Source organism: Melopsittacus undulatus, chromosome 13 (genome assembly GCF_012275295.1).
Source record: "Melopsittacus undulatus isolate bMelUnd1 chromosome 13, bMelUnd1.mat.Z, whole genome shotgun sequence".
Lineage (NCBI taxonomy): Eukaryota > Metazoa > Chordata > Aves > Psittaciformes > Psittaculidae > Melopsittacus > Melopsittacus undulatus.
The window spans coordinates 7741956-7758605 of NC_047539.1; the positions used below are offsets into that span (position 1 = coordinate 7741956).

Sequence of the window (16650 nt, forward strand, 5' to 3'; positions counted from 1 at the left end):
GAAAAGCACTTGGTTAAAAAGCAAAGTCGACATCAGCATCGTCCTGGTGAGCAATGGGGTGATGATGGAGAACGAGCATTCGGATCAAGCAGAGCAGTGTCAGACCCTCGGCATCGGCTCTCCCCAGCACGAGGCTTTCACTGTGCTCAGCCGAGCTCACAGCCTCAGCCAGGGAGAGGCTGCAGCTGCAGGGGGACACAGGGAGCTGCACCCAGGGATGCCCCCCCCCATCCCTGCCAGAGCCCTCCCTGGGGTCCCTCTGCCCTGGCACAGGCAGTGCCCTCCCTGGAGAGGCCTCAGCAAGGACCAGACAGCAGCGACCCCGGAACACCAGAGTGAACATGGACATGGGGAGCTGGGGCTTGGGCCTTACCCCATCCCCTGCAGGGAGCGGGTCTGCTTTACAGACATACAGACGGGGTGTCCATGGCCCAGCGTCACATTCCTGCTATAGCTGCAATGATGGAAAGCTCCTTTGGAAGCTGCAAGTGCAGTGAAATCTATCAGGAGGCAGGAGCACCACCGCTGCCATGGGGGTGTGTGTTGGTGCTCCCCTGCTCCAGCCTGAAGGAGGGAGGGAGGGAGGTCTGATGCAGTGACAGTGCCGAGTGTCCTGCACCATGTCCCCCCCTTTCCCACGGCTGTAGCAGGGAGCTGGGATGCAGCAATGCAGCATCACTGCAGGGCCAACCTTTGGGCAGTGCTGCCAGGCAGGAGACAAAGGCAAGAGCCATCCCTGGGCAGCAAAGGGCAGCTCAGAGCAGTGTGGTGGCACGGTGCTGTTATGTGCATGCTCCCACAGCCCACATCCACTAGTGGGGTCCTGTGCTCACAGACCCCGGGTTCCTCCTGCTCACCCAGCCCAGCACAGCGGCATTGCTGATCTTATCCACAGCATGAGGCAACTCTGGGCGTACCGGAGCTTCCTCTCCCCTCCTATCACATTCCCCATAGGCCTTGGCAGCCAGGCACCCACGGTGCAAGAGGGTGACAAGAACAGACGTGCACTGGGGCAGCTGCGGCGTCACTGCAGCCTCCTCACGGCTGCTGGGAAGCAAGGGCTGGTGTTCCCGAGAAGGGCAGGACGATGCCATGGCTTCACCGAGGCAGAAAGAGCTGGTTCAAGAGGCTGCACACAAGGACCCCAAAATAGGTCCTGAAAATGAGTCCCTCAGCGTGCTGCTGATTTACCTCCTGTGGGAAGAGGGACCCGGCCAGCGCTGTGGGGCAGCCGCTCCGCTGCCTCCAGGAAGCTCACTTTGAGGAACTCATGCATGCAGATGCTGTGTGCAGAGCGCAGCAACCCCTCATGCTCCAGCCATGCCAGCTCTTGCCGTGCTGCTGCCAACTCACCCGGGCACGCAGGAGGGACCAGCCTGAGCCCCCACAGCATCCGCCCCGGTGACATCCATCACCCTGCACCCAGCTCTGCTGCAGTGGGGGTTACAGGGCTCTGCCTCAGCCCCGAGGCTGCAGGACCCGGCCCCGCTGTGGGCAGCTCTTGTGCAGTGTGGGGCAGCTCCAGAGGGGCTGTGGGGAGCGGCTGCACTGCTCAGGCACCCTCGCAGTGGGATGGGGAGGATGCTGCGGGAGCGCTCAGACTGTCCCCAGGAAACACATTCAGAAAATATGGCTTTTAATCAACAGGGTCAAGAGGGGGAACTGGAGTGTGGGGAACACGCTCCAAGCCACCGGCTCTGCCCCCGGGCACCGCTGGCTCCGGCAATGGCACAGCGCAGTGAGCAGCGCGGGTGCAGCTCCTCCCCACCACCGCTCACCCCGCACAGTTTGAGACATCGCTTCCTCAGAGGGCTTTAGGAAGAACACGAATGGGGAAAAGAGAGCTTAGCAAAGCCAACACATCAAATCCATGAGCGCTGCAGAGCCAAGGGGGTGCGGAGCGGTGCCGGCTCTTGGTCTGTGCGCAGAAAGCTCCCAGCACACGCGGGTGTACACACAAGACATTGTTTAACAACCGAGCATTATTGCTATGATCCATTTCCAGTCCAACCATTCAGCTTTACATAAGCTTTGCTTGTTCCACAAAGAGCACGTGGGGTCAGCGGTTACTCTCGTTGGTCTGTGCACCCTCTGGACCCCCGGGGGGTCTGAACGGAGTGACTGTACCTACAGACCTCGCTACACCCTCCAGGCTAAGGGCTGAAGCAGAGCTGCGGGGTCTGCAGGACCCCCAGCCCAGGGAGGGGAGCGCAGGCACTGCCTGGGCTCCCACTGCTCCGGGCTGTGGCTGACAGCAGCTCCCTCAGTGACAAACAGAACACTGTCCTCTTGCTCTTCCATCCTTGATCATTTTATATAAATACAAAGATTAAAATAAATTATCTCAACAGCGTTTCTATTACAATCACACAGTGGTTTTCCTTCAAAACAAGTGTGTGTGTATATATATATATATATAAGTGTATATATAGCATCTCTAAAGCTTCCCCCCAGAAAAGCAGCAGTGACTGAAGCAGGTACAGCACACAGGAGCTGATCCTTCCCGCTCCAGGGAAAAGCGCAGGGATCACCCCGACAGCTCATTTCCAAGTACATTACATTGGCATGGAGGGGGAACTGGGGTGCTCCCTCTCCATCCCTTTGGGACCTCCCCCTCACCGTAGGCAGCTCTTCCTGCACATCCAAGGGCCGTGGGGCTCGGGGCCTGCCCAGCCGCCCGCCAGCACCGGGGAGCACCGGGAGGAGGGGAGCAATGGGGGGACTGGAAATGAGATCACTCCTTGAGCAAGCTGCTGATTAGTGGTGAGGAGGGAGGGATCCTGCAGCTCGGACAGGGTTGCTTCATTTCCATACTAGGCACTAAAACTGCTGATTGCTAGGCAGGTATTTACACAGAAGGATCAATGTCTCCCTCCCCTTTTCAATGCTCAGGTCAGTCATGAACACCATGATCTTACCAAGAAAAATGCATCATTCTCCATTGGGATTGTCTAGGGAGGAGAGGGGAAGGCAGCTGTGCACACCACAGCCAGCGGAACAGCCGAGCAGCACAGCGTGACCCTCTTTCATGTTAAAGGAGAACAGAGACAAATCCTCAGCAGAGCCTCTCTGAACCTGAGAGAAACGGAGATTTCCAAAGCCAAAGCATCACCTCCCCTGCATCACACCACGGGGACCGGGTGGCCGCAATGCTGCCCCGGTGCAGTGGGGCACAGGCTGCCCCTCGCCACCCCGCTCTGCCTCTGATGGGTGGGTGATGGCTGGGCCCCAAGCACACCCCAAGCCTGCCTTGAACTGCTCTGCAGTGGGAGCCAGGCTGGGGCTTGTCTCCCTTGTGTAACTGTACCACACTCGTGCCAATGCACCCCACTGTGCCCTGGCTCCCCTCCTGCCTCGGGAGGGCAGCTGGGGCACACAGTGCAGGCATGGGAGCACCTTGCAGCCCTTTCCAGGGTGGCAGCAGGGGAGGGCAGGCAGGAGCTGATGGGGCTCTGCTGGTCTCTGGGATGCATCAGGGGCTGCAGAAATCTCCTACTAAAGTTGAACCCCTGCAGGGCTCCACACAGGGCAACTGCTCCCTGGATCCCTGCTAGTGGGGAGCTGCCCCAGCGTGGCTTTGCTGGGCTTCTTCCCAAGCTCAGACTGGGGAATGGGGGTCCCAACCCTCAAGGAGGAACAGGAGGGGTCTTGCCTTCCAAAGCTTGGCTATTCACATCACAGGCAAATAAATAGCTACAAAAGCTGCTACTTCCTGTCCTGCTCATGCAGCTTGTACGCTATGGGGCTGGTTTGTGCCAAAGGGCTGGCCTAGGGGCTGCTGCTGAGAATCTCGTAAAAGCATTTTAATATAGTATATAAATATTGAACTACAAAAATAGACACCTCTGACTGCACGGGCACGCTGCGGGGAGCTGGGGCAGGCCGAGCCCCGCTGTCTGCTAGGGCCTTGTTTCTGGAGAGGTCTCATACTGAACTGGAAGGAAATGGGGTTCCCATCGCGGCCGCACCAGCCATGGAGGCAGTGGGGCAGGGAGCAGGCTGCAGGCAGGGACTGGAGCCAGGGCTGCAGCTACACATCAGGGTAGAACCTGCCCCTTGGAGCAGTGCAGGTCCCAATGGTGCTGGAGCAGAGAGCCCTTCACCCTGCCCTGCCACCAGAGCCCTGCTCTGCTCTCCCTGCTCTACCACAACACCCGGGGGATGGAGGTGTAACGATGATGGTTTGTGTTGCAGACCAGGCGAGGCTGCACGGCCGCAGTGCAGGGAGGCCGTGGGGAGGACTGGAGGTGACAAACCCACACCTGGCTGTGGAGGTGACTGGGGACCGAGATGCTGGTGCAGAGAGGAGACCAGCCTGGTGCAGGTGACATGAGCTGCAGCACATGGAGTGAGGCTGCGGTGGGTTAGGAGCCATGCGGGCATCTGACAGGACTGGTGCTCATGGGTCACCTCCAGCCACCTGTCCAAGTCCTGCGTGTAAATGCAGAGGCAAACAAACTGCTGTGCAGGGAGCGAAGGAGCAGGACCAGGCCGGCACAGTTGCACTGTGCCCTGCAGATGAGATCCCTCCTGCAGCCACAGAACCAACTCCACTCAGCTGCCTGCAGCCCAGAGCACTTTGCTTTGTCATCTGGGATCCTCTCCAGCCCAGCCCCAGTGAATGAGCTCATCCCATTGTGCCAAACCCTGTGCCCCTTGCTTGCTGCTGCACATCCATCTCCTGGCACCCTGGCCCGGGGAAACACACCTGGCATCTGCTCCGAGGGGCAGCAGCAGGAAGCTCTTCTCGTTGCCGAATGCCACCTTTCCTTCCTTCCTTCCTTGGAGCTCTGGACAAGGACCCAGCCGTGTCCCCTCTGCAGCCCCCGTGCCTGTTGCCCACTGTCCCGCAGCGCTCAGACCCTTTGTGCAAGGGGGATCCTCCTGGCTGCCTGCATCAGGAGGTGCGAGCAGGGCACCCGCCTTCCGCCGCCCCTTCCCCTCGAGGGGACGCAGCGCTGGCCGGTGCCCCCCCCGGTGCCGCAGGGCTCAGGCCATGCCGGCCGCTCGGCCTCTACTCCTTGGTGCCGGGGGAGCCGCGGGGTCCGGGCCCCTGCCTCTTGCCGGGATCCCCCTTGCCCGACCTGGCCCTGGCCACGGGCTCCTGCGCGGGGGGCCGGGGCGGCCGCTGTGTGCGGGGGGCCGCGGGGGGCTGCGGGCGCTGCGGCCGCGCCGTGTACAGGAAGAGCGCCGGGTCGGGCATCGCGTCGTGCTCCTCGGGCGCGGGGTCCCTGGGCCGGGCACCGTCAGCGGGCGGGCGCCGGGGCTGAGCCCTGTGGCCGCGGCGCCGGGGCCTGCCGTCGGCCGGGCCGCTGTCGGGAGCCTGCTGCGGGCCGCGGGGCGCCGGCAGCCGCTGCGCCGTGGCGTGGAGCTGCAGCGAGAGGTACGCGGCCGCCTCCGTCTGCTTCTGAAGCTCCGTGTCGAGGATGGTGACGCGGTGGCTCCGCCGCTTCAGCTGCTCCAGGAACCGGCGCTCCTTGTTGCGGAGGCTGGAGCGCAGCGCGGCCACCAGCGTCTCCTTGTGCTGCAGCTCCTTGCGCAGCTCCAGGTTGTCCTTCTCCTTCTCCTGCAGCTGCGCCTCCATCGCGCGGCACTTCTCCTCCAGCTCCCGGTCCAGCACCTCTGCGGGGACAAGGCACAGGCAGGGCTCAGGGCAGGCTTAGATCCCCATGCTCCCAACTGGATCATGAGGGCACGCGGAGGCTGCTGCCGGCCATGCCATGTCCCAGCATGTCCAGCAGTGCCATTGAGGCTGCTCGGGTGCTTTTTGGAGCTGGGACTCCCCACACTCCTCATGCGCACGGGCGCCGCAGGCAGAAGCAGGAGCCGGCAGAGCGCGATGTGTAACACACGAATGCAAAGGCAGTTTGTGGAGGATGCTGTTGCTGTGGAACTGCCACCTCTGCCTCGCTGCGGTTTCTCTAAGTAACTGGGCACAGAGCAGCATACAGCTGGGACAGAAAAGGAACAGTTGGCACTGAAACCATCAGCCCAGTTTAGGAGGGGTCTCGACTGCAAGCCCTCAGGATCCACAGTCTGATGTGAGGATGGAGATGCTAATGTAGGATTACAGAGCAGTCCGGCTGTGCTGGCAGGGAGGGAACCTGCATCCTGGACTCAGGGGAGCCTGTCCCCGGTGCAGGATGGCTGGCAGCCAGCCCCTGCCCTGCTGTGTCACCTCTGCCCCTGCCAGCAGCCAGCTGCCAGCAACAGGGCTCAGGCAGGATTTGCTACAGCAGAGGTGCTGTGTCAAGCAGCATCTTCCCCACGGCTCCCATTGCCCTCCCTGCCCTTCCCACACCTCGGTGGGTCACAGGCTCCCTCCCTGCCCCGGCCCTTCTGAGTCACGGCACTGGCACCCAACAGAGTGTGACTTCATGTGGGGCTCTGCACGTTGCTCCTGCACACCCTGAGCTGCTCCGGCCTGACACAGACTCATGGAATGGGTTGGGTTGGAAAGGACCTTAAAACTCCTCCAGTTCCAACCCCTGCCATGGGCAGAGACCCCTTCCACTAGAGCAGGGTGCTGTAAGCCCCTGTGTCCAACCTGGCCTTGAACACTGCCAGGGATGGGGCAGCCACAGCTTCTCTGGGCACCCTGTGCCAGCGCCTCAGCACCCTCACAGGGAAGAGCTTCTGCCTTAGATCTAACCTGAACTGTTTAAGTTTAAACCCTCTCCAGTATCCTTATAGATCTCCTTCAGATATTTGAAGGCTGCTATCAGGTCTCCATGCATCCCTTCCTTCCTTCCTTCCTTCCTCCATCCCACCAGCCATGGTGGCATCAAGAGAGACTGCACAAACACCTGTAAAGGAATTTGAATACCAGAGCTTTGCATTTTCCCTAATCCTTTCTGCCTAAAGCCCCTGCAAGGCTGGAGGGGTGTGGGATGGAGGGAAACACTGCACCCACAGCAGTTCATGTCACACACAGGGGCATGGGGGCACAGACAGCCCTGGCAGCCCTGGCTGTGAGCTGATGCACCCAGCCCTTGGTGTGGTGAGGAAGAGGAGTGAGGCTGGCACCCGCCTTGCTCCCCACACCTGCCCGGGCCTGCTCCCATTGTCTGCAGTAATCTCTGCTTTTTACGATGTGATTTGCAACTGCTTTATAGCTTCAGCTCCTAAATGTCTTCTGCAGAGGAAAAATGCTTTATAATGAGAACTTAAGGGAGGCAGTTGCACGCAGTAATTATTACATGAGTGGCACTTGAAGAGCAATCATTTGATAGCATCTTAAACTAGGTGGCTGCCCCATAAATGTGGCAAATCTGACCTTACTCTTTGTAAGCTGTTAAAAGGCTGAAGGATAAGCAGAGACCTGTGGGGGAGACTTGCACATCATGGTCTGTGCCTGCTGCACATCCCAGGGCTGGGAGCACCAAACCCCCTGCAGCCAGCACAGCACTGCCCCAGGTCACCTTCATCCCTGGGATGCAGGAGGAAGAGGAGCAGAGCTGCACACAGAGCACCCTTTGCCATCTGCGGGTCCCAGCTCAGGGCTGCCCCAGGACACCTGATGGGACAGCCCGTTGTGAAATGCCTTTGGGCAGCTCTCTGTGGCTGGTCCCGGGCCGGGGATGGTGCCTGGGGCTTGCAGGCATTTCCTGAGACATTTCTCACCCTTATTTGGGAACGTGAAAGATTATTTTGTGGACAAAAGGGGCTGTTTCATGAACCAGGACTCCTGAAGCAGCACCTGGATCGTCAGCTCTGAGCGGAGCTGGAGGTGGGGCTGGTAATGTCCTTGTTGGTGTTTCCCTGCGGATGGAGGGTTTGCAGGCTTGCAGTCCCACCCCAGGTCTGTGTCAGGGCTTTAGGGATGCTGGCTTTCACAGGTAGAACCGCACAGGTGGCTCCCAGGGCTTTGAGGGGGCTGCCAACAGGCTGTGAATGCACACACTGACATCCCATCCCTGCCCTCAGCCCCTCTGTTCCCTACAGACAAGGTCCATGTCCCCCCCCCCGGGCAGCCTGGGGGCCCCTCCACCGGCAGGCTCTTTGGTGGCCCCGCTGCTCCCCTTATCTTGTCCCTGCAGTGCTCTTACCTTGCTGACGGGCTTCCAGCTCTTTCATTTCCAGGTCATGAGTGAGCTCTGGAAGAGAAACCAGACCGGGCTGAGAGGGAGCATCCCTCCCACCCATCCCATGTGCTCCCCACGGTCACCGCGGTGGCGGCACTGCCTCTGCCCAGCCCTTGGCGTGAGCGTGGCCGTCCCAGAGCACCAGCCACAGCCTGAGCCAGTAACAGGCGATTCCAGCAATCTATATGGATGAAGCAGCCCTGGGATCTGGGATCTGGCACCAGCCGCTGCGACGTGGCCACAGCAGCGTGCGCAGGTCCTGCCCCACGTTACTCCAGCAATGCCTTTACCTTTACTAAGAGTTGCTGAGCCATTTTTGGTGCTTTAAATCAGGACAAAGAGCAGAGCAGCCGGCTGAAAATAGACCAAAGTGTGAGCTGCTGCCACCCGAAGCATTCCATAGTTTACTGCTTCCAGGCTGATCCCTGCCTCTGCACGTGACGCAGGTGGGATGCCTCGTCCCACACCATGTGCCTGCTCCACAGGCACCGTGCAGCTTCCACATCCCCCCTGGGCTGGCCACTGGGACTGGCAGGGTCTGGGGTTCAGGTGCAGGCAGCTGCAGGCAGAGCTGCCCCGTGTCCACACTGCACCCAGCAGCGTCCTGCAGGATGAGCCCATCGCAGCCCTGCAGCCCCTGCCTGCTCCCAGCCTAGCCCCAGGCTACGCAACCAGCTCAAAAGGGAGCTCAGGGCTTTCTGGAGCTCACTTCACCCTGCACCCTGTTACAGACAACCCTATGAATTAACTGTCCCAGCCCACACAAGCACCAGCCACTCCCAGGGGAGGAGGAGGGGGCAGCAGCAGCATTCACTTGTTTTGAGGCTTTTTGCCCTGAAAATGAGCTCAAACGGTTAATCTTTGCCCTACATTTTTCTTTTAATCTGCTTCCATGTTGAGTGTAATCCTCATTGCTGCCACCCTTCTGAAACGGAGCGCTTGGCTCAGGCTGCTCTGCCCGTCTGCCGCGGAAAACAAACCTGGAGCGGGAAGCAGAAGGAACCCAGCACGTAATGCAGTTTCTGGAAAGCTTTCAGCACTCCTGACTGCCCATTGGAAATCAATGGGCCTCTGGTGCTCTTCTGAAGCTACAATAATAGGTTTGGAGTCTTGGATACATTTCAAATCACAACTAAAGGAGTTGCCCGTTCCCAAAGCAGACGTGGCTCTGCCGGCCGAGTGCGCAACCGGGTCCTGGCTTCTGCACTGGAGCCATGGGGCTGCTGGGAGCCTCCTGGAGCTCCTCGGGATGGGGCACTGGAAGCTGGGGCACAGCTCTGCAGGGGGGGGGGGGCACTTCCAGGGGATGGTGCAGGTGTGTGAGGCCTGGAACGTGAGTGCAGGGTGCAGCATGGGGAGTGCTGGCTTCCCCACCAGGCCTGCCCCTGCAAACAGCCCCACGGGTACCATCATTCAAAGCTCACCTTGAAACTGAGCAGGGCTTTGCCCCATCGCCCCAGGAGGAAAGGCCTTGCAGAGCCACACACCTCAGAGCAGGGTGCCAGCCCTGTCTGCTCAGACACTGCTGCCATCTGGTCGCAACAGGAAGAGATCACTGACAGCCCACCATGTACAGGCTCAGTTCTGCCCCTGGGGACTCAGAACCCCCTACCCTGACACAGGTACGAAACCTCTGCTGTTTCCCCTATCTGGAGAGACCACAGATGAAGCCAGTAAGACAGTGAAACAGAACAGCAAAAGCTTGGAAAGGATGGGGAAAACCAGACAATTGTATCACTGCAGATACTCCTTCATTTCCCAGGAATCAGGGAGGGTGAGAGGCTGGAAGACAAGGAGCAATTAGCTACGGCTGAATTATTGATGTGGGCGACGGCACGAGTTGGGATGAGTTTCAATGGTGAGCTGGAGGCTGGGAGGGGAGGAGGTGGCACTGCTGCAGTGGGGCCGTGCTGGGGGCTGGCTGCTGTGCACCCCCCATCTGCGGGGGTCTCTGAGCCACTCAGCAGGCGTGTGGCCATGCTTCCCAGGGGCATGGTGCTCATCCGGTGCCAACCAGCCCTCGATGCTTCCCCACCCAACGTGCTCCATGGGCATGCAGCTCCCACACGCCACGAGCACCCCAGCGCTCACCTGAGCAGTGCTTCTGCAAGCGGAGGATCTCCAGGTGCAGGGCATGGAGCAGCTCCATCTGCTCCTTCTTCAGGAAGGCGATGTGCCGGTGCACGCTCTGGATCTGGTGCTCCAGGGACACGGTCTCCATCGCAACCAGATTCGCTGTCCAGGCCTGTGGGGAGCGGAGGTGGCTCGTGATCAGCAGCATGCAGGTTGTGAGCCCCGTCCCCAGAGCCCTTGCCAGGGTGATGCTGCTCTACCCTTTCCATAGGGATGTGACTGAGGGAGAGGCAGCTCTGCCCAGCAGATCCCCTCGGAATGCCCCCCAGCCTTTCCCAGCTCCATCCTGCCTGTACCCGGGCAGGGGCTCAGGGGCTGTGCAAGGAGATGCTGCTGCATGGACCCTGCCATCGGAATGGCTCCTTTCTGTGTTGACTTTGGCCTTAGGCAATGCTCCTTCAGTGAGCAGGATTGCAGTGGGACAGGGCTGCTCCCCACAGTCCCCAGCTGGGAGCTGCACTGGAGGTGATGGCTCTCACTTGGCAAGTCATATATTACACAGCAGTAGCTGCAGAGACAGACCTACACATGGGAAGCACAGAATGCTCGCTCTGACCGGAGCACTGGCAGCAGTTTTGCTGTTTTCCTGTGTTGCCGGGGCTGGGCTCCATCACCACGTGTTGATGGCTACAGGAGCTGCCTACCTGAGCCGCTGCACCAGGGAGGGAAAAATAAACCCCGAAAGGACCCTTAATCCTGGGAAACACCATCCTGTGTGGATGTGGAACCCATCCTCACTGCCCGCAGCCAGCCCAGGGGGAGGAGAAACGACAGCAAACAGAGAACCTGGCAGCGCCGGGTTAATGGTTGGACCTGCGGATCTTAAAGGACTTTTCTAAGCTAAAGAATTCCATGTGGCAGGAAGCCTGAGGGCAGCGTGTCCTGTGCCTGGGAAGCTGCTTCATCCTCTCCTTCACACACACCTGATTTCAGTTTCCTTTCCATAGGAATTTCAGAACTCAGGAGTGCTCCCGCAGCACAGCTGTACACTGCACTCGGAGGCAGCTCCTGCCACCAAATCGGATCAAGCTGCACTTAAAATCCATTCCACAGAAAGGGATCTTGGCAGCACCCTGCGTTCTTGCCAAAGCCTCTCCGACCTGTGCTAACCTTAAACCCAGGTCTTCATCTTCCTGCTTATTTCTGGAGGCAAACCAAGACATTTTCAGCTCTGGGATGGTTCTACTGCTCAGGAATGAAACATTCCACACATTCACTCCATGAACATGATGGGTAAGCATGGGAAAGGCTGGTGTGATACCCAAAAGCAGCAGATACAAAGGTCCTGCTTCTCAACCAAGGCTATTGTTGCAGGAGGTAAGATTTATACTGGCTTAAAGCTTCCCTGTGGAACAACGTCATGGAAGTGAAAACAGCCCTGACCCAGCCTGGAGAGCCCTGCCTGGGGGAATGTGCTTGGGTGCTCTGGGCAGGGATCTGCAGCCCTTCCGTGCTGGGCTCTTTAGAATTGAACTGGGAGGGAAGAATCCAGCTCTAGACTTAACTTCCCAATCATTCATTTCCTTCTGAATGCCAAGCTGATGGTTCTGAAGCCTTTAAGTCCCCCAGCCCTTCCTGACAAGGAATTGTAATTAACAGACAAGAGACATGGCAATGATGGGGGTTTGCTAAGGTGTGAGGGGGTGTTGGAAGCGATGGAAGTTACCCAGAGCCTGCCACAGGCTGGGAGCACAAATCATGCTACAGCACACACCCTCTGTCACCCTGTGGGGCTGTGGAAGAGCCATGTGCTGGGCTCTGGAGCAGCTTCATGATGGGAGCTGTGGCACCTCGTCTTGGGAAGCACAAGAAAGTAGGTTGGACGAAGCCCCAGGGACACATAGTGCTATTTTCAAGCACTTTGTTCTGCCTGGTGGAAATGGCTTTAGTAGAAATGGCTGCAAATTTTCCATTGAACTTTGCCTCTTGCCTTTAAGTAGGAAATTACCTTTTTAACCAATGAACATGTTTTTCTTGGAAAAAAAAGTTGATAAATATCAACCTGTAAAGGAAGTCAGAGGAAAAAACATCTGGGATCGGGATGTGTTTGCTGTCTGCTTTAGAAGATGAAAAGCCTGCATAATTTACCTGTGTGTGGGGAGAGGGGGAGTCTGTTTCCCAAATTGCTACAGGAAATCCTTAGAGGGTTCAGAGCAGCTTTGCCTGTCCTGTGGCTTCCACTGCTTCCCTCAGGAAACAGGTCTCAGCTTGCAGCAGGAGGAACGTTGGAGCTGTCATGGCAGGGGAGAGCACCTCGCTTTGCCTGCAGGGAAGCTCCCGCAGGCAGCAGGACATGGAGGGAAGGCAGGAGCTGCCTTCCAAAGCAAAAGGGGACAGCGCCGGACACGTGGAAAGGAGCAATGGGGAGTTCCAGATCTGTCTTGGGGCTCTTGGGGCCCCCTTCCATCAGGAGCTTGGGGGCCACATACAGTGACCAGAGGCTGCTGCTGCTTTACCACCCGCAGCCCACAGGTGAAGGGAGGAACGAACTGTTCCACACCGTGGCCATTAGACCGCTCTGTGCCACACACAGGTCATGATGCAAGAGCCGAGAGCTGTTAATGGAGCTGTAATTTGGTCCTGAGGCTTCACCAGCATCTGCTGCTGTTTGAGGGTCTCTAACACTGCCAGAGGCAGCAGCAGAGGCAGTGTCCACCCCTTATCCCAAGGGGTTTCAGATCCAAACTCTTCTGATCTCTTTCCTCCAGTGCTTCCCAAGTCAACTGGAGATTGCAGCAGCAGTTTGAGCCTTTAGTCTGGTGCGTGCCCGTGGTCATTTCACACAGCACAACCACTCGGGAGGTGTTGGGAGTTAATAGGGATTAGCTGCTGACTGACTTAAAGCTTTACAGGGCCACTGCGTCTCCCAGCTCATCATGCCAAAGCTCCCCATGTCGAGGGCTTCAAGGCACCCAGCAAGTGCTGATGACCCTATTTCTATGTGTTGAAGTAAGACGGGAACCTTCAGCTTGTGCCAGACACAAGAGCCAAAGCACAGTGACTGTTTATGAGAACTCGTGTTTCATGAACTAAAAGGACCGGAGCAGCCTCCTGAAACAGCTACAATCACCGATTCAGCTACAAGTCTGCAAAGAGCCGACTGCCCTTGCACAGACAGATTGCGTGAGTATTTGCTTCCAGGGCAAAACTATACCAAAGACCAAAGCCTGTTGTTTAATGCCCATCAGAATCCCACAACTTTTATCCAGATTAAAACCCCTCAGTTCCTGATGATGCATTTGAAAGGCAGGTGCAGCCTGTACACAAAACCTGGCACAAACATCGTCACGCCAGGATCCAGCCCTCACCCATGTACTCACTTTCCCCCATAAATAGCAAATTAACTGGGAGTCAGAGGAACATGTCAATAATTTATCCTGCTATGGTTGCCAGCAACCCCCTCTCCATCGCATTAAAACATGCACAGGGATAAACACTGATACCCATTAGAAATCCATACTGCTTAGAATTTATGATCTCAGAGAACACGAACATAAACTTTGCAACAACGCCACGGAGCAAGTGCGCCTTTAAAGGGAAGAGGAATAAGGCAGCAGGAAGCTAAGAAACTCGCAGAAGGTCACAGAGGTAGTGGCAATGCCAGGAATAGAAACTAGAGGTGAAATCCTGGCCTTGGGAAAGTCAGAGGGAAACCTTCCCCGATCTCGGCAGAGGCGGAATTACACTCGGAGCTCTCTCTGCTATTCATTATCTACCAGTATCTATTTCAAGATAAAATCAGTGCAAATGGTGATCATAAATGCCTGTGTTTGCTCACAGTTCTCTGAGCACAGCTGCGTGCCAGCGGCCAACGCTGGAGCTTCTCATCCGGCTGCGGGTGCCGCGGCTCCGGGGGATGAGCAACGGGCTCAGCTCTGCGTCAGGAGCGGGACCGGGCCCGGCAGCTCCGGATCCATCCCCCCCGACGCGGCCGATCCCGAGGGGGATCTCGGAGCGGCTCCTCCCGATGCCCGGCGGGGCCCCTCTGCCGACAGCCCCGGGGGGCACGGGAGGGGCCGGGGCGCTCCCCGCCGGCCCTGCCCGCGTTCCCCCCCCCCGGCCCCGCCGCGCCCCGCCCGGGGCCCTTACCTGTGGGGAGCGGAGGGGCCCCGGGGGGTGCCCGCTGAGCGTCATGCGGCGGGGCCGGGGCCGCGGAGGGCTCCGCGCTGCCCGCGCTGCCTGCGCCGGCCCCGCCTCGCCCGGCCCGGCCCCGCCGCCCGTAAACAGGCGGCAACGTGACCGGAACTGGGGAGCTCCGCCGGGGCGAGGCGCGGGCGGGCGGGGACCGGCGCCTGCGGAGCGCGGCGGGGGCCGGGGAGCAGGGGCCCGTTCATCCCCCCCGGTTCATCCCCCTCCGAGTGTCCCTGTCCCTGGCTCATCCCCCCCGGTTCATCCCTCCCGGTTCATCCCCCCCCGCTCATCCCCCTCCGAGTGTCCCTATCCCCGCTCATCCCCTCCGGTGCTCTCCCGGTTCCCCCCCGCACCGCCGGATCGGGGCTCCGCGGGTCCCCTCCGCTGTCCGCGGTGCTGAAGCGGCCTCCGCAGCCGCCTCCTGCCCGGCCCGGAGCAGAGCGGGACCCGGCCTGGGGATCCAGGGCTTCCCGGCGGGTACCGCGGCTCGGGGGAATGCGGTTCAACCGGGGCACGGTGAGGGAACCGGCGGGACGAGCAGAGCTCCCCAGGAGCTACACTCGGGGGGTTGGGGGAAGGTGCTCATGTGGTCACTGGTCCCCTGTGCCCTTTGTCTGCGGTACCCAGAGCAGCTGGGGCTCTGCTTCCACAGATGACTCAATTCATTGCACCTCTTGCACAGCGGGGAAGCGCAGATGCAGCGGCCTGTTCCATGCTCACGGCCGTACAGGCACAGGGAGATGGTAGCATCCTCCCTGTCAGCTGACAGTCTGATGATTCCCCTTCCCTTAAACCAAAACTGCTCCAGGGAGCGCAGTGTTCCTGGAATGATGCTCAGCTGGGTTCTGCTGCTGTTCTGTGTGTATCAGCTTTCAGTGCACAAGCAGCATGTGGATGCGCTTTAGGGCAGCCCATAGGGGATTGTGGAATCATTTTGTCATCCCACATCCTTTTCTTCCCTCAGATGGTTCAAATCTCTGACTGTGCACCTGTGCTGCACAAAGTGACCGAGGGTGCATGGTGAGGAAGAGCCCTGCCTCGTCCCTGCGAGGGCAGGCAGACAGGAGCATACAGTGGGTGCAGTATGGTGGGTTCATCACATCCCTGAGCTGTAACAGCTCCTCGCCTGGCACCAAGTGGTGCTGATAGCAGAGCAGGGCTGGGCTTGGACTTAGGGCTCTTCCACAGAGTGTAAGTTTAGGTCATGCTAAAAGAAAACTCATTAGATCAGAAGAGGTGACCATGAGGTGTGATGGCCTGCACATGCACACGCAAGCTTCTGATTTGCAATGAATTATTTAGACATCTCTGCTGAAAGCTCAACAAGCACAATGAGAGCTTCAGTGCTTCCTAATACTCATCCCATCACACTGACCCCTGTGTGGTCCCCAGGTTGTTGAGAGGTGAAGGATTCATGCGTGAAGGAGGAGAGTGCAGACTTTATCACTCAGATAAGTGCTGTTTCATTAGAACTTCTCACCCATCCTTAACCATTAAGTAAATGCTTGCCATGATGTGTCTGTCCCTCTTGGCGCACCTTGTGATGTTTGGGGGGCTGTATTTAATGTCCTACAGTGTCTTCTCCTGACTCGTGTGCTAACCTGAGCAGCAGTGATTTACAGATGGGGAGGTGGGGGGGACATGAAGGGGAAGCTCTGAGTGCATCATCTTTCACCAGATTTGTACAACTTTCATTGATTTTCCACTGAACAACAGACAAGCCTGCGCACAACCAAGGTCAGGCATCTGGGGACAGGGAGCTGCTGCTGCTGGAAATGAGGCCATGGCCCCAGGATACAATAGCGGGAGGCAGAAGGGCACAGTGCATCCTCTGCACCCTGCATGGCACCGAGTGAAGCCAGCTGCCTCTGCAGCAGTTGGAGCTTGGGTTCAGCCACAGCACACACATGCTGTCAACATTTATCATCACCTCTCTTGCTTTCTCTCACCATTCCACTGTGAGCTGGTTTCACCAATAGGTTTTGCTCACAGAGAGCTGCTCTTGGCTTTTTTGACTCACTCTCTGATAGGTCTGAGTTTGGTTGTGACCAACACAGTAGGACAAAAATGGCAGGAATGCCATTTCAGCCTTAGAAGGAGTTGTGGGGTCCCTGCTGCCAGCCCACATGTGTGATGGAGCTCTGGAGGCTGTCAGGCAGAACTAACCTGCTTCTTGCCTGTTGTACCACATAGAACCATAGAATATTGGGTTGGAAGGGACCGCAAGGATCATTTTGTCCAACTTTTCTAGGCAAAGCATGGACTAAATGTTCCAGCACCCTGTCCAGCTGAATCTTAACAG

General features: G+C 58.3%; 1 protein-coding gene across 1 annotated transcript; it reads right to left on the reverse strand.

Moving 5' to 3' along the window:
- Window positions 1-1580: 1580 nt before the first annotated feature.
- CCDC92B (coiled-coil domain containing 92B) lies at window positions 1581-14351 on the reverse strand. Its single transcript, XM_034068892.1, has 4 exons — window positions 14307-14351; window positions 10176-10329; window positions 8049-8096; window positions 1581-5622 (listed from the first exon to the last, which is right to left on the reverse strand). Exons 1-4 carry the CDS (start codon window positions 14349-14351, stop codon window positions 5015-5017), a joined length of 855 nt encoding a protein of 284 aa, XP_033924783.1. The 3' UTR covers window positions 1581-5014.
- Between the last annotated feature and the right edge of the window lie 2299 nt (window positions 14352-16650).

Excerpts from the sequence above, each read along its gene's own strand:
- CCDC92B (XM_034068892.1), bottom strand. The coding sequence starts at position 14,351 with ATGACGCTCAGCGGGCACCCCCCGGGGCCCCTCCGCTCCCCACAG. Across the intron at positions 10,330-14,306 it reads GGCCCCTCCGCTCCCCACAG|GCCTGGACAGCGAATCTGGT; the intron begins GTAAGGGCCCCG and ends CGCTCCCCACAG. Across the intron at positions 8,097-10,175 it reads CTTGCAGAAGCACTGCTCAG|AGCTCACTCATGACCTGGAA; the intron begins GTGAGCGCTGGG and ends TTTCTCTTCCAG.